The sequence below is a fragment of the Lepidochelys kempii genome, chromosome 5 (assembly GCF_965140285.1).
Source record: "Lepidochelys kempii isolate rLepKem1 chromosome 5, rLepKem1.hap1, whole genome shotgun sequence".
NCBI lineage: Eukaryota > Metazoa > Chordata > Testudines > Cheloniidae > Lepidochelys > Lepidochelys kempii.
In genome coordinates this window covers 60,296,576-60,319,233 of record NC_136384.1, presented here as the reverse complement: position 1 = coordinate 60,319,233, position 22,658 = coordinate 60,296,576, and the positions used below count along the sequence as shown (strand labels likewise).

The following is a 22,658-nucleotide window of genomic DNA, read 5'->3' as shown; positions in this document are numbered from 1 at the left end:
CTTTTTTAGTAATGTGTGTATGCAATACATAAGTGTTTAATCACCTTTTGGGAGTAATGCAGCCATCCACAAATTAAAAGATGTATAGCTGTACATACACTCCCTACCACAATGTATTTTCACATTATAGGGGAATAGAGTAGTGACCCTAACACCTTCCATTATAAAGGGTTCTTGTGATCTTTGCTTTGAGAAGTTTTCATACATTCCCATTGTTTGCAGCAGGCCCTTGATATTCGGTATGGGGAATCCTTTTGGACTACAGAAGTGACTCTCTTTGTCCCATGAGACTCCCTTTAGATTTGGGTGAAATATAAAATATTTGTTAAAAATTACCATTACCTTCTCTCACTTACTGCTTCAGGAAATTGTTGGTAGCCTGCCAAAATCACTGAACATTCAAAGGCTAGGACTTGCTGCTGACACAGCAGCAGGAGCAGAAGACGCTATACTGGGAGCACCACACAGCTGTCAGAGTTGGGGAGAGAGCTGGACTGGGCTCCCCGCACCATGCAGATCCCAGATGCAGCACTTGGAACAAATAGTCCCTTTACTCATGCCCACCTCGGGGCACCACATTGAATAGGTGCTCCCCCTACTTCCAGGCAGAGAGAGGGAGGTGCGCTAGACTCCCCACAACCACCTTCTGGCCCAGCACTGGTGTTCTATATATACCCCACTTACTCTTGGAGAATCTGACTCTAGTAGTCTCCCCAACTCCCAGACAAGGAAGCGGGGAGGGTTGAGAGAGTGGCCAGACTTCCCGCAACCATCCCCAGTCTCAGCATGTGGCACCAGCAGCCAGTCCATCCTGTGGGGGCAACACATGGAGCAGGAGCTCCTTCAGTACTGGGGAAGGAGGGGAGAGAGAGCCAGACTGGGCAGGGCTCACCCCATGACCATTATTGAACCAAAAGCATGCCTTGCAATTACAATTACTATTATAGTAAGAAATGACAGAAATACAGAAAAAGAAAGTGACCAGTTATCTTCTGGAGTGTATCCCTGTCATCGTGGATTGCTCTTACAGTGCTCCAACTGCCCCTTACACTTTACGTAATTTTATATGTCCAAATTACATATTTATTTGTTCTCTTCCAATCACCATTAAGTATTATATGCCTTGTGCAACTCATACAATACGTATGCGTAGGCTTCAATTGGCATGACTTTTGCTATCTATGCCATCTTCAAATTGTTTTTCTCTTTGCTAATTAGTTTATTACCACTGATTATGCACTAACCAGACATAATTGACCAGGTCACGTCGACCCTTTGTTCTGCATAGGAGCTTTTGGGGACTTTTCTGTGGTGGTTATTTTTTTTTACTTGCCTTTTCCTTAATTGTGTACTGGCAGCACATTTTGTGTGTCTCTTGTCCTTCAACTTAAGCACAGTGGTCAAGATATCCTCTTTGTCCTTTGCAGCAGTTATAAACAAACTTACTGAATAACAAGGTCATTAAGGCAACATTACACTCATGTCAAGCAAACTAGGCCAAAACCAGCACAAATATAACCTTTCTTTCCAAACTTATGTATCAGACACGACATTATAACATTTTTTAATGCCAGATTATGTTGTTAGTTCTGGACCTCTAGAAGGAGCAGTCCGCTAGAAGCTGAATGTTCACGGTTCAAGTCCTGATAATACACGACGGTGGGTTGACAGTGTGGCCCATATTAGAGTTAGTTTTTTTTCCTTTTTCTTTTTTAATTAAAAAAAACAAACCACCCTAAGAAATTGCACATAAATAACTTACATACAAAGAATATTATATTTACTTTGCAAAGTCAAGGTCTCCAAAATTAGGAAACTCCAAATTTACAATTGCCTGTGGAATCTCAATTCAGTTCCCTCAAGTGTCTGCGTTATGATAAAATCTACAATTACAGGAGAACATGCAATTTTTCTATAGGACTTCTGCCTCGTTTAGTGAACAGGCTGGACACACAAGAGGGCAGAGTTAAAGTTACACTGGCAATCATAGATCTGATGTTGCTTAACTTTTGATTACTTGATTTTTCAAGCTAAATAACATTCTTTTAACATTATTTTTAAAATATGTAAAATACAAGTGTATAGTGAAAAACTGTATTAGTGCAATTCTAAGGCTGCTCTGCTAACTTAATAAAAAGTCAAGACATGAAGAAAAGTTAAGTTTCCAGCCACACCTTAGACAGCTATGTCTATGTTGTACATCCTATATGTTATATGGAATGCATTCTCTACCTTATTTTCAAAAAGCCAGTTTAGCAAATATGTGATGACAATAGTTGTATGTGCAAATAAGTAGTACAATTACACACATTCATTTTTGTATACCTGACTTTTTGAAAATCAAGTCTTTTGCGGGGGGGGGGAGGTATTTCTAACTGTATGTATGTATTTGCTTATTATTTATGGTTAACATCTGTGGGCCAACCAAGAATGGGGCCCATTGTGCTAGACCGAGTATAAACACACAATAAGACAGTCCCTGCCCTGAAGAGCATACAGTAGCTAACCAGAGAAGGCAGACAAAGGGTAGGGGGAAAAGATATAACATACAAACTGAGTGAACAATGCAATGTCTGAAAACCATCGTTTTAGTTCTGCTTTTTCTTTGTCATTTAAATTATTTCAAAGGGATTATGTCAGTAGATGAGCTAGATGGGAAGACAAAAGATGGGAGTAGGGTTGGAAATCACGAGAGGGGGCATGGGAGGGTTTAAAGCAGGGGCGGGGCAAACTTTTTGGCCTGAGGGCCACATCGGGTTTCCAAAATTGTATGGAGGGCCAGTTAGGGGAGGCTGTCTCTCCCCAAACAGCCAGGCGTGGCCTGGCCCCCGCCTCCTATGTAACCCCCCCAGCTTCTCGCTCCCTGAGGCCCCCCACAGGACTCCTGCCCTATCTACCACCCCTGGACCCCTCACCTCTGTCTGTCCCCCTCCCCCCCCCGCGACCCCTGCCCCATCCAACCCTCCTGTTCCCTGCTGTCTGACCGCCCCAACCTCTGACCACACCCCAAAACTCCCCTGCCCTCTATCCAACCTCCCTGCTCCCTCACCGTGCTGCCAGGAGCACCGGTGGCTGGTGGCGCTACAGCTGCGCAGCCCAGAGCACCGGCTCAGGCTGCGGCTCTGCAATGGCGCTGCCCGGCCGCCCAGAGCGTTGTGCCGGCAGTATGGCGCGCTGAGGCTGCGGGGGAGGGGGAACGTCAGGGCAGGGGTGGGGACTAGCCTCCCAGGCCAGGAGCTCAGGGGCCAGGCAGGAGGGTCCCGCGGGCTGTAGTTTGCCCACCTCTGGTTTAGAGCAACAGCTATCAGCCGAGTGAAAACTGCAGAAAGCAGAGATTAGCATGATCACTGTCTTTCAGTCCCTGCTTGAACAGCTTTCTGTAGCTCCTATGTTGGGTTCGGTCTCTGGGTGGGGTTCCTCCCTGTAGGGTCTTTCCTATAGGCCATATAGCTGAGAGAATGATATAGCTAAGGGAATGGGGGATGTTGCATGGGTACTAGTACCTTAGGAGGGCTGATGGTGTTTGTGGAAGAATGTTTAAACTTCTCTAACATACTTTAGGACTGTGTTACTTTTTTTTTCTCAGTAGGATTTCAATAGTGTGTAGAAAATCCGTGTGTTGGAAGTTCAGGGTGGCTGCACTTGAAGTTCTCTCATCTTTATTTTTGTTGTCAAATAACAGTTTTGTCTGTTACTCATTCTTTACATTTTTGTATTACATCTTCAGCAGCAGTATTGTATTCAGATGTAGAATCAATAGCAGAAAGCAAAACAAAAAAACATTTCCTCTTCAAGTGATTACACATGTCCATTCCACTTCAGGGGGGTGTGTGTGCGCGCGACTAGTGCACCAGAGTTGGAGACTTTTTTTTCCTTTAGCGTTACCCTTTGAGGCTCTGCGTGCACCTTCTGCTGCCTTATGCTGCTGTGTGATAAAAAGGGTGGAGTGGCCCCAGACACTCTCAGTTCCTTACTACTGCCTGTGATGGATAATTGGAGCATGTCAGCTTGCTGCTTCAAGTTTTCTTCCCTTACAGAGATTTTGTTTTTTCTTCTGTAAATAGTTGATGCTGTTTGTTAGCATAATTAGTTACTTAGGTTAGTATATGCTTCATTTGTTGGTTTTCTTCACTATTTTCATGGAGTGTTAGTTCCCTCTTGTTACGGAGTGCTGACATCTGGTATAGGTGTATACCTCAGTCTCTGGGATTTAAACCTTGTGCCAGCTGCAAAAAATGTATGCCTTCTTCCACCTGCCTAAAGTGCCTCAGCAAAGGTCACGTTAAGGACCACTGACAAATTTGCAGAAACTAAGCACTGGATGAAGAAAGGCAGGTGAGACTGTGCCATATTATGGAGGCTGCCCTGCATTTGCCTTGTGAGCCTTCCCACTTGGAGTGTGCACTGAGTGTTTTGGCATCAGTACAGAGTACACAACTGGATACTGTTGCTGAGGCAGGACCTCTGGTGCCAAGGAATAAGCACAAGAGGTTAAATTTGTCCAAGGAGCTGAGACTTAGTTCTGCTAGATGGTCATGGTCCCTGGTGCCGTCCACCAATAAGCACTTCGGAGGACAGGGGACAGTGTCCTCTGGCATGGGATGCTCTCTGGTACTGGCCTCTTTTCACTAGGGGTCATGGACCTCAGCACTGGCTGAGACTGACCCTTGCCATGGTACTGACTATTGCTGTACAGCAACATCAGCAACAGGAAAGTCTCTCGGTACTGGTTCTGCCAGTGGGATGTGCAGGAGCACAAGACTTTGCCTTTTGGTGCTGATGGTATAGGAGACAGCTCACCCGGTACTGGCGCATCTTCAGGCCCTGGTTACGGACTTAATTCAGGCTTCTGATCAGCACTCAGGACTGTGTGAAGATAAAACATCAGGGCCTCTGGCATTTTCTCCACAGGTGCAGTCGAGGGTAAACCTACCCTGGGTATCCCTGGTACTGACATCTCCAGAATGCCATCCCTGGACCTTGTCATCTCCTTGTACCGCACCACCATGATCATCTGACTTCTGGTCCTCCTTGGAGTGTGGGTAGGCTTTTTTGTCCTTCACTCCGAAGACAGATGACATCACTCTCTTACTCCTTCACTGTGAGAGTTTTATTGCTGCTACCCACTGGAACTACAGAGACATTTCAGAGAAATGGAACCTTGGAGTACTCATGGCTGGGGTACTGTGCTGTACCAATGACCCTTTTGGAACCAATGGGGCATGTGTCCCTCATGCAGATCCTCTCCAACTCCTCAACCTTTTCAGTCTCCTACTAGGCAACATGTTATCCTCCTGGACTTCCTTAGGATAGTTGTCATTGATACTGAGCAAAGCCTGCAAGATCCACTCTGTATGCTGCATTAGGATCAGCCTTAGCCTCCTTTGCATTTGTCCTCATCCTTACCAGATGAAACTGCAGCTTCTCAGGATATCTCACCAGTCCAAGATGACTACAAGGCTTACCCACACCTTTTAAAGAGAGTAGCTACCCATCTTGATATCCCTGCTGAGATGAACCAGGAGAGTTCTTGTCGAGACTCATGGAAATGCTGGGTTCAGCAGGGCCTTTTAGAGTGGTTCTCCCTATCAATGAGGCCATGTAGAGCCTACAAAATTTTTGTGGCAAACACCGCCCTTCCTGCTCTGACATCCAAAAGAACCAAGAAAAGGTACCATATGCCTTCTCAAGGCTACAAACATTTTTATACCCATACCTTGCAAGGTTCTTTGGTTGTTTTGGCCGTAAATGAAAAAGCATATCAGGGTCATCTGTTTTCACCTCAAACAACAAGGATGCAAATAAATTAAACTGGTGAAAATGTATTCTACATCAGGTCTACAATTGTGCACTGGTAACTAACAAGCATTACTGACAAGATATAACTTCTCCTTTTGAGATAATATGCTGAAGTTCTCAGAAAAGTTGTCAGAGGAGGCCAGACAGGAATTCCAGGCTCTGTTAGAGCAAGTTGGTGGCTCCCACCTTTCTACAAATGTCCTTTGACAGGGCAGATTCAGCTAGAGCCATGGCATCTACAATGTGTGTGCACAGATATTCGTGGCTTCAGTCTTCGGGTCTACTGCAAGAGGTCTAGCAGATGATCCAGAATCTTCCCTTTGAGGGTCTCATGCTGTTCTCCCAGAAGACAGATGAGATGTTCCACAGTCTCAAAGATTGAAGGCCCGCTTTGAAATAGTTGGGAATTTACACTCCTTTCCCTAAAAAGGAAGCAATTCTACTCTGTCTCTGCAGACCTTTTTTCCACTGAGACAGCCTGACCAGTCTAGGAAATGAAGGAAAATCATAGGAGAAGACCATCTCTTCCTCACTTTTCTTCTTCAGCTGGTTTCTCTAGACAGTCAGACAATCCCAAGCAGTCTGTTTGCCTGCCTTGTCAAGTACAGAGTGCCAGATCCAGTTGTTCCAATTTCTCCTTTCCCTATTTTTCCAACAGATTTTCCCACTTTCTATCTTCTTGGTCCCCTATTATCACAAGTCGAGAATCCTAAGTACTGTGGAACAGGGATAGTCCCTGCAGTTTATTTCCATTCCTCCTTCCCCTTCCCCACTGTGCCCCATCCTTTTTCAGGGACCCTTCTTACAAGGCTGTCCTCCTTCAGGAGGTCCAGTCTCTTTATCCATTTGACAGCTATAGGAGAGGTTGCCTTTCTTCTCTAAGGGAAGGGGTTCTATTCACGTTAATTCCTAATTCCAAAAACAAAAGGAAGTCTCAGACCCATTTTAGACCTGCAAAATCTGAACAAATATGTAAAGAAAAGAAAGTTTCATGCAATTACCCTGGCCTCCATCATTCTTTCTCTGGATCCCAGCAATTGGTATGTGGCCATCCACTTGAAGGATGAGTATTTTCTTGTCTCTCTCCATCAAAGCAACAAGAGATGCCTAAAATTTCTAGTCAGTGACCCCATTTTCAGTTTACAGCCCTACCCTTTGCCCTGTCTGCTTCTGAAAAAATATTTACAAAATGCATGGTGGCTGCATTCCTAAGGAAAGCAGGGTTGTAAGTATTTCCTTACTTGGATGGATGGCTGGTATGAGGTTGATCCAAGCTCCTAGTAGAAGTCAGCCTCTTCAGAATATGATCCCTCTGCAGTGTTTTGGGTCTGTTCATAAGTGAGGACAAGCTAATATTTTCTCCAAAGAATATAAGTTACAGAAATGGTTCTGAATTCTACTGTAGCTGTGGTGCTCCTACCTTAAGCCAGATTCCAGACAATATTAAGCATTTCCATAGATCTCAAAGCCCATTGATTACAACAGTGAAAAATTGCCTCAGGCTGTTGGGGCACATGGGCTCCTGCATGTTGGTGGTTCAGCATGCCAGAATTTGTCTCAGGAAATTGTAGGGCTGGTTAAGGTCAGTGTAATCTTTGGCTCTTCAACAATTGGACATGCTGCAGGAGTGATAACCCCTTGGACTGATGGATGGACTCAGCCAATGTATGTGTGGGAGTTCCCTTTGCCCCTGCCTTACTCATACTGACTCTCATTGAAGCAATGCCTCATGCTTCTTCTGTTGGCTGGGGAGATCACCAAGAAACTAACAAACTCAAGGTCTGTGGGCCCAAGAAGAGTTCAATCTCCACATAAATGTGTGGGAGTTGTGGGCTGTTCATTTGATCTGTTAAGTATTTCTCCCTCGTATATAGGGACAGAATCTTCATCTTCATGGACAAGACTGGAGTGATGTTCTGTGTGAATAGGCAGGGAGCAGCCAGATCAGGTCATCTCTGTCAATAGACAATACATCTTTGGGAGTTTTGCATCACAAGTGCAATAGGTCTCAAAACCTCCCATCTTCCTGGGGCTCAGAACAGCTTGGGGGATCAACTGAGCAGATCATTCAGTTGAGATCATGGTGGTCTCTCACAATGGATTTTGTCAGATTCATGCTTCAGACCTGGGGGATCCATCACATAGACCTGTTTGCCACTCCTCTCAACAGAAATGCCAATTTTGTTCCAGCGCAAGACCTCTGGATGCTTTCCTGCTCTCTTGGAAAGACAAACTGTTGTATGCCTTCCCTCCCACTCCACTCCTTCCCAGGTGTTGCTCAAGTTCAAGCAAGCTCATGCTTGCATAATCCTCATAACACTGGTATGGCTCAACCCTGGGTTTAGCAGGCCAATACTCAAACCACTGAGCTATCCGCCCCCCCAATTAGTCTGCTGAGTCTAACTTCCAGGGCTCCTTTGACACTTCCTTCAGAACTTGACTTGATCTCCTAAGACCATGGTTGCCTGCTACATCCCAACCTGGCTGCTTCCCATCTGACAGCCTGGATGCTCCTTGGTTAATGCCTCAGGAGGTAGTGTTCAGGAAATGTGCTAAACATCTTCCTGAATAGCAGAAATATCTAGGAGATGGCTGCTTACAATGGAAACTTTTCTGTTCATAGTCAAAGCAGAAGAGTGTTTTGCCAGTCATGCCTCTATCCAGCATGTTCTGGCTTGTTAAAATTGTTCTACCTGAAACAACAAGGACTACTGATTAGTTCAGTCAGAGTTCACATGGAAGCTATTTGTTTTTCACCTTTTAATTGCAGGCTGCTCTGTATTTTCTAGTTCTCTGTCACTCAGGCTATGTCTACACTATGAAATTAGGTCGAATTTATAGAAGTAGATTTTTTAGGAATCTGTTTTATATAGTCGATTGTGTGTCCCCACTTAAGACCATTAAGTTGGGAGAGTGCGTCCACAGTACCAAGGCTAGCATCGACTTCCTGAGTGTTGCACATTGGGTACCTATCCCACAGTTCCTGCAGTCTCCACCGCCCATTGGAATTCTGGGTTGATATCCCAATGCCTAATGGGGCAAAAAGCATTGTCGCAGGTGGTTCTGGGTACAGGTCGTCAGACCTCCCCCCCCCGCCCCCCGTGAAAGCAACGACAGACAATCGTTTTGCACCTTTTTTCCTGGGTTACTCATGCAGACGCCATACCACAGCAAGCAAGGAGCCCACTCAGCTCACCATCACCGTACGTCTCCTGGGTGCTGGCAGACGCGGGACTGCATTGCTACACAGCAGCAGCTCATTGCCTTGTGGCAGCAGATGGTGCATTACGACTGGTAGCTGTCCTTGTTGTCTCCTGGGTGCTCTTGGCTGGCCTTGGTGAGGTCTGTCGGGGCGCCTGGGCAGACAGGGTGCTCCTGGTAGATCTTGGTGAGGTCTGTCTGTAAAGGACGCCTGGGCATAAATGGGAGTGACTCAGGTCATGCTCTTCTTTAAGTTTTGTCTAATGGAGTTTCAGTCCTGCCTGAAATATTGGCAGAGGGATAGCTCAGTGGTTTGAGCATTGGCCTGCTAAACCCAGGGTTATGAGTTCAATCCTTGAGGGGGGCCATTCTGCCTCAGGCTGCTCTCCCAGCCAACAGCACCGCGAGGACCCAGGAGATGATGACAGCTAGCAGTCATACTGCACCGTCTGCTGCCAGCTTATCCCTTGCTCCCCCCTCCTTCCTTCCTTGAAAGCAACGTCTGACAATCGTTTTGTGCCTTTTTCCGTGCGGGCACCATATTGCTGTCAGCATCGTCATCCACCCGCCACTTCTGCTGTCACTCTGCTCTCCTGCAGATGCCATACCATGGCAAGCATGGAGCCTGCTCAGATAACTGCAGCAGTTATGACTGTTCTAAACACCACGCGCATTATCCAGCAGCACATGCAGAACCAGAACCTGCAAAAGCAGGCGAGGAGGCGACGGCAGCACGGTGAGGAGAGTGATGAGGACATGGACACAGACTCCTTTCAAAGTACGGGCCCTGGCAGTGTGGACATCATGGTGGTAATGGGGCAGGTTCATGCTGTGGAACGCCGATTCTGCGCAGACTGTTGGGACCTCATAGTGTTGCAGGTCTGGGACGATTCCCAATGGCTGCGGAACTTTCGCATGCGTAAGGGCACTTTCATGGAACTTTGTGACTTGCTGTCCCCTGCCCTGAAGCACCAGAATACCAAGATGAGAGCAGCCCTCACAGTTCACAAGCGAGTGGTGATAGCACTCTGGAAGCTTGCAATGCCAGACAGCTACGGGTCAGTCGGGAATCAATTTGGAGTGGGCAAATCTACTGTGGGGGCTGCTGTGATGCAAGTAGCCAACGCAATCACTGAGCTGCTGCTACCAAGGGTAGTGACTCTGGGAAATGTGCAGGTCATAGTGGATGGTTTTGCTGCGATGGGATTCCTAACTGTGGTGGGTCGATAGATGGAAGGCATATCCCTGTCTTGGGACAGGAGCACCAAGGCGGCGAGTACATAAACCGAAAGGGGTACTTTTCAGTGGATCACGGGATGTTTCTCCAACATCAACGTGGGATGGCCGGGAAAGGTACATGACGCTTGCATCTTCAGGAACTCTGGTCTGTTTGAACAGCTGCAGCAAGGGACTTTCTTCCCAGACCAGAAAATAACCGTTGGGGATGTTGAAATGCCTATAGTTATCCTTGGGGACCCAGCCTACTCCTTAATGTCATGACCCATGAAGCCGTACACAGGTAGCCTGGACAGTAGTCAGGAGCTGTTCAACTACTGGCTGAGCAAGTGCAGAATGGTGGTAGAATGTGCATTTGGACGTTTAAAAGCATGCTGGCACAGTTTACTGACTTGGTTAGACCTCAGCGAAACCAATATTCCCATTGTTATTACTGCTTGCTGTGCGCTCCACAATATCTGTGAGAGTAAGGGGGAGATGTTTATGGTGGGGTGGGAGGTTGAGGCAAATCGCCTTTGGCCCCTGATTATGTGCAGCCAGACACCAGGGCGGTTAGAAGAGTACAAGAGAGCATGGTGTGCATCAGAGAAGCTTTGAAAACCAGTTTCATGATTGGCCAGGATACGGTGTGAAAGTTCTGTTTCTCCTTGATGAAAACCCCTGCCCCTTTGTTCATTCTACTTCCCTATAAGCTAACCCACCCTCTCCTCCCTCCTTTGATCACTGCTTGCAGAGGCAATAAAATCATTGTTGCTTCAAATTCATGCATTCTTTAATAATTTGTCATACAAATAGGGGGATAACTGCCAAGGTAGCCCGTGAGGTGTGGGGGAGGAGGGAAGGACAAGGCCACACTGCATTTTAAAGTTTATTGAATGCTAGCTTTCTGTTGCTTGGGCAGTCCTCTGGGGTGGACTGTTGGGTGCCTGGAGGCCCCCCACCGCATTCTTGGGCTTCGGGGTGAGGAGGCTATGAAACTTGGGGAGGAGGGCAGTTGGTTACACAGGGGCTGTAGCGGGGGTCTGTGCTCATGCTGCCTTTCCTGCACCTCAGCCATATGCCGGAGCATATCAGTTTGATCCTCCAGTTGACTCCTGCCTTCTGTCAGCAAGCTGATGCCAGCTATCATCTTCAACCCGTCACTTATTATCTTCATCCCGCCACCTATCCTCGTGTTCATATTGTGCTTTCCTGGACTCTAACATTGTCTGCCTGCATGCATTCTGCTGGGCTTTTTCAGTGTGGGAGGACTGCATGAGCTCAGAGAACATTTCATCACGAGTGCTTTTTATTTTGCCTTCTAATCTTCGCTAGCCTCTGGGACAGAGATGATAGGGGGAGCGTAGAAACATTTGCAGCAGCGGGAGGAAAAAAAGGGGAGAGTAGTAGTTAAAAATACACATTTTGGAGAACAATGGGTAGACTCTTTCAGGGTGAACCTTGCTGTTAACATTACATAGCACATGTGCATTCGGTACAAGGTCGCATTTTGCCTCTTACATTGAGGGTCTGCTGGTTTGGTGTGAGAGATCACACACGTAGGGCTGGCGGGCAGCAGAATTCGGCTTGCAGGCAGCCATGGTAAGCCACAGTTTTTTGGCTTCTTTAACCTTCATAACGTGTGGGAATGGTTTCAAACAGCAGCGCCCTCATTTCCCATACCAAACAGCCGTTGGGTTGGCCATTTAAAATGGGTTGGCAATTTAAAAGGAGGGGCTGAGGTTTTCGGGTTAATGTGCAGCACAAACCCAATTAACCCCCCACAATTCTCTGTGATGATCACTTCACCTCTCCCCCCACCGCATGGCTAACAGCAGGGAAGATTTCTGTTCAGCCACAGGCAAACAGCCCAGCAGGAACGACCACCTCTGAATGTCCCCTTAATAAAATTACCCTATTGCAACCAGGTGACCATGAATGATATCGCTCTCCTGAGGATAACACAGAGAGATAAAGAACGGATGTTGCTTGAATGCCAGCAAACACTGGGACCATATGCTGCCATGCTTTGTTATGCAATGACTCCAGACTACGTGCTACTGGCCTGGCATTCTAAAGTGTCCTACTATGGAGGATGGAATAAGGCTGCCCTCCCTAGAAACCTTTTGCAAAGGCTTTGGGAGTACATCCAGGAGAGCTTTATGGAGATGTCCCTGGAGGATTTCCGCTCCATCCCCAGACACGTTAACAGACTTTTCCAGTAGCTGTACTGGCTGCAAATTAATCATTAAACACGCTTGCTTTTAAACCATGTATTATATTTACAAACGTACATTCACCAGAGGTGCCTTCTCCACCTGGTGTGTCCGGGAACCTGCCTTGGTTAGGCTCGGGGGGTACTGGCTCCAGGTCCAGGGTGAGAAACAGCTCCTGGCTCTCGGGGAAAACAGTTTCTCCTCCTCATCATCATCTTCCTCATCCCCAAAATGCACGTCCCTGTTGCGTGATAATCCATTGATGGAGTCAAAGCACAGGGGTGGGGTAGTGGTAGCTGCACCCCCTAGAATGGCACGCAGCTCATCATAGAAGCGGCATGTCTGGGGCTCTGACCCCGAGCGGCCGTTTGCCTCTGGTTTTTTGGTAGGCTTGCCTGAGCTCCTTAAGTTTCACGCGGCACTGTTGCAGGTCCCTGTTATAGCCTCTGTCCTTCATGCCCTTGGAGATTTTTTCAAATGTTTGGGCATTTCATCTTTTGGAACGGAGTTCTGATAGCATGGATTCGTCTCCCCATACAGCGATCAGATCCAGTACCTCCCATTCAGTCCAAGCCGGAGCTCTTTTGCAATTCTGGGACTCCATCATGGTCACCTCTGCTGATGAGATCTGCACTCACCTGCAGCTTGCCACGCTGGCCAAACAGGAAATGAGATTCAAAAGTTCGCAGGCCTTTTCCTGTCTACCTGGCCAGTGCATCTGAGTTGAGAGCGCTGTCCAGAGTGGTCACAAGGGAGCACTCTGGGATAGCTCCCAGAGGCCAATACCGTCAAATTGCGACCACACTACCTCAAATTCAACGTGGCAAGGTCGATTTCAGTGCTAATCTCCTCGTCGCGGGAGGAGTTCAGAAATCGATTTTAAGAGCCCTTTAAGTAGAAGTAAATGGCTTTGTCATGTGGATGCGTGCAGGGTTAAATTGATCTAACGCTGCTAAATTCGACCCAAACTTATAGTGTAGACCAGGGCTCAGATTCCTAAAGGTTACATCTTAATGTCATACATCCTGTTCCTCTCTGGGACTTAAATGTGGTGCTAACAAAGTTGAAGGGTCTACCCTTTGAGCAGGCAGCTACCTGCTCCTCACTGCATCTATCTATGAAAGCTGCTTTTTTGGTAGCTTATTACCTTGTCTGCAAGAAGGGGGGTGGAGTTATGAGCATTGGTAGCTTTCACATTTTCCTGGTTAGAATGAAAAACAACAACCTAGTGGTTCAATATTGTGAGGACTGAAAAATAAAATGGACTAGGCAGCTTTATATAGAACCATGTGTTCAGACTCCTTGATCACATTGCAGATGTTTTTAGAAGTTAGCAAACCTGTACCCCCTCACTGATGTTCAAGTGTGTCTCTTTCACATCCAGTAACAGTTGTTTCCACTCACTAGTCAAACACGTAAGTGATTCCACCCATTCCTCTTTCTCTGTGGGCTTCTAGATCTATGATTTTCGGAATGTTTCTTAATAAGCAATTTTAGTGGCCTCATCGTTTCCTTTTAGGGTTTGTTTTATTATTCAGGAAAAATACCAGGTTCTCACAATGCTGGGGCTATCCAAAGACTTGAAATTGAACTTGTGTGTCATGCAAGGCAGTATGATGTATAGCTGCCAGGTTTAGATATAGGTAGGATTTTATGCATATTTTGATACGGCACTGTCTCTGTTTATTCAATAGTTTAATCTCTTTAACCCCATTTATTGATGAAATGTGTGCAAAGTGTTGTTCTGTTGCTGGTGAAAAAGTGTATATTTATTATTATATAAGTCTTAAACAATTTTAAACAAGCAGTTTAATACAGGTATTAAACATGCTGGCAGCCCCCCTATCAGTTCCCCTATGTCCCACCATCCCCCAGCACCTGCCACATGCCAGTGGACCCCGCAGATCAGCGCCTTCACCCTGCTCCCTTGCCCATGCATGGCAATCGGCTGTCTTGCGGCATTCAGGATGCTCGGGGGAGGAGCAAGGACACGGCGCTGGGGGGAAGCCTCTCCTCTCTCCTGTCTCCTGCCCACGGCAATCAGCTAGTTTTCGGCATTCAGGAGGCAAGGGAGGGAGTGGGGAAGCTGTGTGCCGCATCCTCGCTCCTCCCCCCAGCCGGGGGGAGCAGGAGGAAGGCACTGATCTGCAGGGTCCGCTGGGTGGGGTGGGTCGCCTAGGGGAGCTGATGGGGGGCTGCCAGCATGTTTAATACCTGTATTAAATTGCTTGTTTAAAAGTGTTTAAAATGTATATAATGCTTTTTGTCTGGCAAAAAAAAATTTCCCTGGAACCTAACCCCCCCATTTACATTAATTCTTATAGGGAAATTGGATTCGCTTAACATCGTTTTGCTTAAAGTCACATTTTTCAGGAATATAACTACAGCTTTAACTGAGGAGTTACTGAACTGACTCTAATTTTTAAACTAAACTTTTTTAGTTTTGCTGAGTTTATTTAATTTGTTTAAAGGAAAGAGCAGAGTTAAGATCATAGTTGAAAGTTCATGAGCACATCTAAAACTGCGAATTGTTAATAGATACAAATTGCTTTGTTGTCTCACTCTGACTAGAACTAAATGGTATTGGAGGCTGATTTGTCAATAAAGTGAGGTTGTGCACAAAAATGACCTTTATGTGCATTCCTTAGTGAAAGCATTTAATGAATTATTGCTGTTTGAAGGCACATTGGTTTGAAGAAAAGTTTCCAAATGTAATTAAGTTGACAAAGGGAATAAGGTTCCCCCCCCCCGCTTCTGTTCAGCATTAACCTATTTAAAAAGTGTGTACTAGTTAATATTATGCCTTCTAGTGCATGTGATTAGTGCAGTGTATTAAAGTGTACAGTAAATTATCCTTTTTTTCAGTTTACATTTTCATCTTAATTGTGGCTATTTCTATTTTCTTAAATGTTCAAATTGTTTGCAAAACTCAAGTTCACCTTACTAGATATCATTTGAGAGCTAAAGTTTTGCTTCTCCCACTCCCAACATGGCTGCAGTCTTTGTTTATATTGTTATTGTTGTTAATACTGTCAGTTTTTGTGATGGTAGTGCCTAGATGCTCCAGCAAAGATTAGAACCTCATTGTGCTATGTACTGTACATACATATTTCAAGCTCTTTTGAGTAGGGATTGTCTCCTATTGTTTAACTAGACTAGTCAAAGAAGGGAAGTATATTCCCTATTTTAAAGTGGGGGGACTGCGGCTCCATTTTTCCCAAAATTGTATGCTGTTTGGAGGCAGAATGTATGAAACACAACAGGAGTAAGGTTTTGTATCAAAGTAGGAGCTAAAAGAAAAGGAGTACTTATGGCACCTTAGAGACTAACCAATTTATTTGAGCTGTAATTGGTTGTGACTCTGAGCTTTACTCAGTTGAGTGGTCCTTACGTACACAGGCCATCTTATTAACTTCAGTAAGACTGCTTGTATGAGTAAAGACTACTTTTACTAAGAAACGTTTTTGTAATATCATGCCCTTCGAATTTTGAAAGGATGAAAGAAGGCACATGCACAGAAGACAAACTGACGATACAAAACTTCTAGCTGTATCTTAATTGTTCAGAAGCTTTCGTATTTTTGTTCTAGAGAAGCAGAGGTCCCTGTTTCTTCAACAGTCATTGATTTGCTGTATCCTGCCCCCAAACATATGGTTCTGACTTGCACAGTCACACAGGGAAGCAAGGTGATGCAAGGCACTCCCCTTACAAGCCTGCATCAGTTACACATGTTGAGGGAGAGTAGCTCACTCAATTCACTCCTCTCCTGCTGCTTATTATTGTGGGCAGAAGGGAACAAGCAATAGGTGGGACCTGTGGCTCTGCCCCCTCAACATTCAGGTCAGCATAGTTGTGCTGGTGCTTCAGTAGTTTGCACCAGGTACATAACTGGTGCAGTTTGCTTCCCCAGCCTCCAGAGAAAGGGGGACATTGGATGTCAGATTGTGGCTCCTTGAATCACAATCTACTTCTCAGGCTGTTCCTGAGGCAGCACAACAATGCCCTCACTCAAAGCCACTCTTTAGTCCAAAATTGGATTCCTGTATTTTTTGTGTTTTGTATGTAGATACCTGTTCTCTTACGGTTTATAATGGACTAAATATATGCTGCTGTTTCATATTTGGATGATTGGCTATTTATGTTGTGGGGACTGAAATGGAATGCTAGGACTTTTTCACTTTTATATATTTTCTATATGATCTATTATTGCTGCTTCTGGCAAATAAGATGTGACAAATTACTTTTTTTTTCTTTTTTCTCCCAGGTAGACCTTTTGTGGGCTTTATTTTCTGTCAGTAAATTTATGTGAACTTCTAAATTCTGTGTGTTTTACTCTTTGTACCTTTCATACTTTAAAGCTTAATCTTCTATCTGAAGATTTAAAGCTTTAAACTTCTATCTGAAGCAGTATAAGTGTTCTTAGTTGTAATGTACTTTTTTGTTTTTCAAATTAGATCGCAAGGTCTTTAGGGCAGGTTTTGTCTTTATCCTTTGTACAGCATCAAACACATTGTGGCTTTTAGGTGCCAACATAATGCAAATAAATAGTAGTAATGTCGTGTATAAATTCCAATGCTACTTTATAATTGCAGCTGTTAGGTTTTCTTAATATGTTTGTTAATGCACCAGAATGTATTTTTATTGTAAAATTTATTTTTTTTTTAAATTTCAGGTAGATGCTACTGAGAGTGAGCCAAAGAGTTTTATCTTTATGAGTGAGGATGCATTGACAAATCCAGATAAACTGATGGTTTTAATTCATGGTAGTGGTGTTGTCAGGGCAGGTCAATGGGCTAGAAGACTTATTATAAATGAAGATCTGGACAGTGGCACACAGATTCCGTATATTAAGAGAGCTATTGAGGTAAGTGTGTGTATGAACAACTGTCAATAATCTGACATTTTTGTTAAGTTATATTAAATGTGTTCCCATAAATTCATTTTATTCAGTATTGGAATGTTTTGTTGCCTTATTTTCAAAACTTTTGTCTAATTCTTTCACTACAAGACAGAAACTTGTGTGTTAGTTTTGCGTAAGACTTTTGTGGTGGCAATGTAGTTTAATATGGCAGCTAGAGTGACAAAACCCTTAAAGGAAGAAAAAGAAATATAAAAGAAAGCAACCCAGAAATTAGTTAGGATTTCTTTTACATTTCATCAGATTTATGTGTTCATTCAAATGTCTATTGTAAACCTCGTGATAATGTGATCATTTTAAATAAACCACAGCAAGCTTTCTTAAGCTTCTACTAAGTGTGTTTTTTTGAGGGGAAGGTGCCCCTCTCTCTTCAATCAAACAAGTCTTATTCTGACAACAGCTCTGACTAGTGATTTGTTCTGCTTCACACATTCATACCTGAAAATATAAAACATTTACATTTTGTGGGGAGTATGTTAATTGACTTTCCCTACCCCAGGCACACAAAATGGTATGGATACATGTAGTAACGCATGGGAAAACAGTATGCAATTTGTGCAATATTTGGAACATTTCTAAGTTAAAATTCTCACTTGCACTTTGTTAGCTGAATTAAAACTTTCTGCAATAAACATCTGAAAATCATGTATAAGGGTCCCAACTTTTTTCTGTTATTTCTACATTAAGTTAAATGTAGTATTATTGCTCATCAGCAAATTAATGTCTATCTTGTTCATCCCCGTTTGGTTATTACTGCTTTGCTAATTACATCTGTAATTTTTGCAGTGGGCCAAACTTTTTATTTATTTATTGAGTGAATTTTCTTTCTTTTTTTTTTATTTTTTGGTAATGTAAAGGGATGTAGTGGCAAAAATGTTGGATGTAATTAAACCAAGAGCAGTTAGATAGGCTTGTGGAAAACATTTGTAGTATATCAGTTGCAATTAATTTTGTTCTGTGTTGCCCAGTTTACTGCTGAAGTGTTGCACTTCGTGAAATAAAAATAAAAAGGAGGATTCTGACAATGTGGTATTGGTACATCCCTTCTTTCAGCACAAACTAAAAGTTTATTTCAGTCAAGGAGCTAACTTTTTAATAGGTTTTGATCTAAGAGTTGAGAATTCTGTTGAAAATGTAACATTTTTTCTTTATCTGTTTTTCAAGAAAAACACAAAACAGTGCAATGAGCAAAATATTTTAATTAATGAAATAATATTTATAGCCAATGTAAGGACAGAGGAATTTAAAGATACACACCTATTGCTTTATGCTTTTAGTTTGTCATCTTTCTTTCTTTATTTAGTTTTAAATGTATAGTCCTCTTACCTGTGATAGTAATAGCTACTAACATAAAAAGAATATAGCATGTACACATTTGCTTTTACTGAAAAAGTTGGTAACATATATTTAGATAAAATACCTTTTAAATAAAACTGCTTGATATAAAATATTCGAATAGATTGCATTATCTTTTGATATATTAGCATACTTTAATCTTTTTAATGAGGATGGGGCACATCCAGTTAGGCCAGAACTTTTACACCAGTCCAGCTCCTCTCAAATCCAGCTCCTCTGAAGGTATTTGGAATCATTCAGGTTGTGCCCCAGGAAAAATAATACACAGATAGTCATATGATCATATCAGGTCTGCTGAATGCTCGGATTCTCTAATCAACTTTCCCAGTACAGCCAACCATGCATTTTTAGGCACAAGACCTCCATTTTGAAATCTGTGGAACAAAATATATGATAAAAAAGAACAATGTTTGGGAATTTCCTTAGTCTGATATGATGATCCAGTTCAGGTGGATTGTATATTATGAAAAACATTGCTCCTGTCAACACAATACAAAGATATTCCACCTCAGCCCTAAGAAAGCATGTTGAAATTAGGTACCATAAAGCCTATAAAATTCACCTAAAACCAGTTAGTATGGTGCATCCAGTCAAGGCTTGTTTCTGTTAAAAACTATATAAATTAGAGAACACACCATTTGCTGAACTGGGTCTTCAGTAATTTGAGGGCCAAGATGGTGTCTGATTTAAGTACTTCCAACTCCCAGAAAATGATAGTAACTGCTTTTCAGATTAAAAGGCCCAAATGAAACTTTTGATAGTGATTGCTTCAGATGCTACGTTTCCACTCGAGGCTGTTGTTTTGGCCTTGGTATTCTGTTAACTCTTCCAACAAAGGAGAGGTCTCATCTTTAATGAAACATGCAGAAAATGTTTCCTTTATAGGGGAAATTTACAGTGCTTTAGAAGGAGATATGTATTCTCTGAAGCTTAGTATCTTTCACATCAACATACTAAATGAATCTACTGAGGATAATAGTATCCAAGGCTTGAAAATTCCACTCATTTATGGGGAGTAGGAAACTAGTGTGGATGACTTCCAACAGCTTCTGCAGAACCTAGGTTTTCCTTTTAAAATAATAAAAATTTCCAGGCCTTGTGCTTGTGAAAATGATATTTTAAATGTTAGCGGAGCATAAACTCATGCTGGCTTCTCTACCTCAACCTCAATCTCTGCTGCTCCTTACAGATGTCCCAATTCCAGTTTAAGTGAAAACCGAACAGAGACGTCAGTTTTTGGTTTTGCTATTCAGCACCCTGTGGACAACATGCTAGGATCAGATAAGTTTCACTGTATTTGAGAAAGCTCTGAGGAACAGTAGAGGAGAGGAGGACTCAAACACAGAGGCTGGGGGAGGCGCTGAGTAAATAGAAATGCTGACTTCACAGCCAGAAAGCTGAGGGAACACAACAGGAGGCTCTGGCACAAGATGGAGGAAACAGGTAAAGACGTGCCTTCTCCATTCCAGCAGACTGGGGTAAAGGGGGTGAAGGGAAGGCCATATCAAGCCCATAATGGCTGGGGGCTGACACAGAAGATGGAAACCTCAACCAGAGCCTTGGGAGAACACTCTGATAGGAATCCCAGCAGACAGGGAGGTGGTTTTCTTCTCATCTGAGTGTTGCCTCTATTTTTTTCAGTCTTTGGTTAATAGGTTTAATCCTTTGGATATGAGGTGTCAGGGAAAATTTCCAAGCCCCATCTATATGAGAGAGGAAGATTAATTAGAACCGAGAAGAGTGGTATCGGAAAAAAAACATTTTGGAGGGAGATATGGAAGAGGAAAACAGAAAATACAGGTGATGAGCTAGAGAACTAACTGTGGGGAAACAGAGGAAAAAGTGTGTAGATGGTGGGAGAAGGAGAAAAAAAATAGAGGTTTTAAAGACAGCATAGGAAAAATACACCCAAGATCGACGTTAGGAAAGCAAAAGTGAGTTGGCCTTGTGGAGTACACTGAGGATAGAAAAAAGTTTAAGCAAAAGCAAGAGGGACTTAGTTAAGATTACAGTAAATCCATTAAGTGGAAAGTTGATTGACAATGTGTTACCATTACAGTACAGAATAAACAGTCCACAGCTGTGTTGTTCATTCAAATTGAGGGGCATAATCTTGGGAGGCATAGGCAACACCAATATCTTTCACCGAAGTAATTAGGCTTATTCCTTGGGCTAGTAGGTGATGGGTAATTATTTTTTTAGCCCAGATGGCATCCTAACACCATTGTAGTGTCATGGGTACAGCTATATTTCAGGACTCTACAGCATTTCTTACTTTCTCACTGTAGCTAGGTCAGAGATCCAGGAGATAAGCTTTATGAGTTTTCATAGCAGTTAAGATAATTCATATGGTAGTGACTTAAGGACACACGTACAAATACATATCAGAGAGAAGGTAGCACAGTGTTGGCAGTAAAGGTTATTGATTAAGTTGCATGGCAGGCAGTCTGAACATTGAGTCTCAGTCTATGCGCAATATGCCTCAGGTGGCATGTGACCAGGATTAATCACAGAATTTGGTTCGCTGGTTGGATCTTCAGCTTCCCCGGCTCGGGCTGGGTGCTGACTGGGAGTATGACTTGAACGCTGATCAATGCGCCCCTGAACACTGAGTTAGGGGATATATCAGCCATGCAGATGGTGATACTGTCAAATGATGCTACAAAGATATCTGAAAAAGTATGGGAGGAAGCTGAAATTGATTGTTGCTTCGTGGAGACGTGGTCCTTCTATGCTGGTCAGATAAGCACTTTAAGGTGCCTAAGGTCTACAGAGTGGGTGGCAAGGAGAAATTAAAGTTGGTTTAATAGAATAGGAAGTTTGCTCCATGGGGAAAGAGAGCTCAGCCTGCCAAAGTCTGGACATTGAACAAAAACTTGGAGTACTCATCATACCACTGACTCATTTGCTCTGGGGATAAAAGAGCACACCAGTTCACTGCAACACTTACTATATGAGTACAAAGAAGCTGTTGGCTACCTGCTGTATCTTTGGAAACTTTCAGGATACCTGTTTTCTATAATCTCCATAGTTCTAAGGATGCTAAAGAAAGCGAATAATACATTTCATCAGTTTGGACTTTATTTTAGTTACTTTAGAAATGTCCAAGAATTATTTGGTGGTTTCTAGTAGAGCACTATTTTAAATTTATTTAGAATGTTTATCAAGAAACTTAGAGAATGGGTCATCCCTAGCAGGAATAACAGCACAAGCACAGTAGTTTCTTCCTTCACCAAATGAGGGCAGGCTAACTCCACTTTGGAATCTGCAATATAGGTCCTGCTTATTCATGGATATGAGGAATAGAAAGGAAATTGCTTACATAAAATTTTGGCTTTCCTCACTAAGACTAATTTTGGACTTCCAACCCAGTATAGAAAAGGTAGGGTTGTACTCCCCCGTCAACTCCGCTTACTCCTCCTGCTGAGGTGGAGTACAGGCGTCGATTTGGGGATTGATTTATCGTGTCTAAATGAGACACGATAAATTGATCCCCGATAGATCGATCACAACCTGCAAAGCCGGTGGGTAGCGGAGAGGAAGAACTAACTAATCCAAACTAGCAGATCAGAGTTATGGAGAGTACATTTCTAGGTAAAATATTGGCCTTTTTGGTTAATAATTGGTATGGTTTGAAAATATTTTTTATTGTCTTTATAACTTGTCAAAATTCAGCCAATCAAGAAAACAGAGCTTTAAAAGTTGTTAGCAATATAAATGTGTTTCATCAGCAGTAAGCTTTGTTTTAAGTTGGGCTGGCAAACACAGAAATGCATGGTGTACAGATAGTGGACCCACACCTTGTATATGCACGTGCAGAACAGGTAGTTCCTAGGGCAAAGTATAAAAAATACAAGTTTCATGGTTTACATACATTTTTCATATGTGCAGTAGGAGCTTGAAATCTTGAAATTTTTGAATATGCAGCTCTGTAGTCTGTGCTTAGTTGATTT

The 22,658-nt window shown here is 43.4% G+C and overlaps 1 protein-coding gene and 1 long non-coding RNA gene across 11 annotated transcripts in view; both read left to right on the top strand.

Moving 5' to 3' along the window:
- Window positions 1-22,658, top strand: part of ARB2A (ARB2 cotranscriptional regulator A) — a 364,451-nt gene that overhangs the window by 60,026 nt on the left and 281,767 nt on the right. For all 10 annotated transcript variants that reach the window (XM_073344477.2, XM_073344483.1, XM_073344479.1 and 7 more), the window contains one exon: window positions 17,104-17,295. In XM_073344477.2, the coding sequence (XP_073200578.1) occupies window positions 17,104-17,295 (192 nt within the window). The remainder of the gene's footprint in view (window positions 1-17,103; window positions 17,296-22,658) is intronic.
- Window positions 17,302-20,445, top strand: LOC140911445 (uncharacterized). Its single transcript, XR_012158965.1, has 2 exons — window positions 17,302-20,148; window positions 20,347-20,445. It is a non-coding gene; the product is annotated as an uncharacterized LOC140911445 (long non-coding RNA).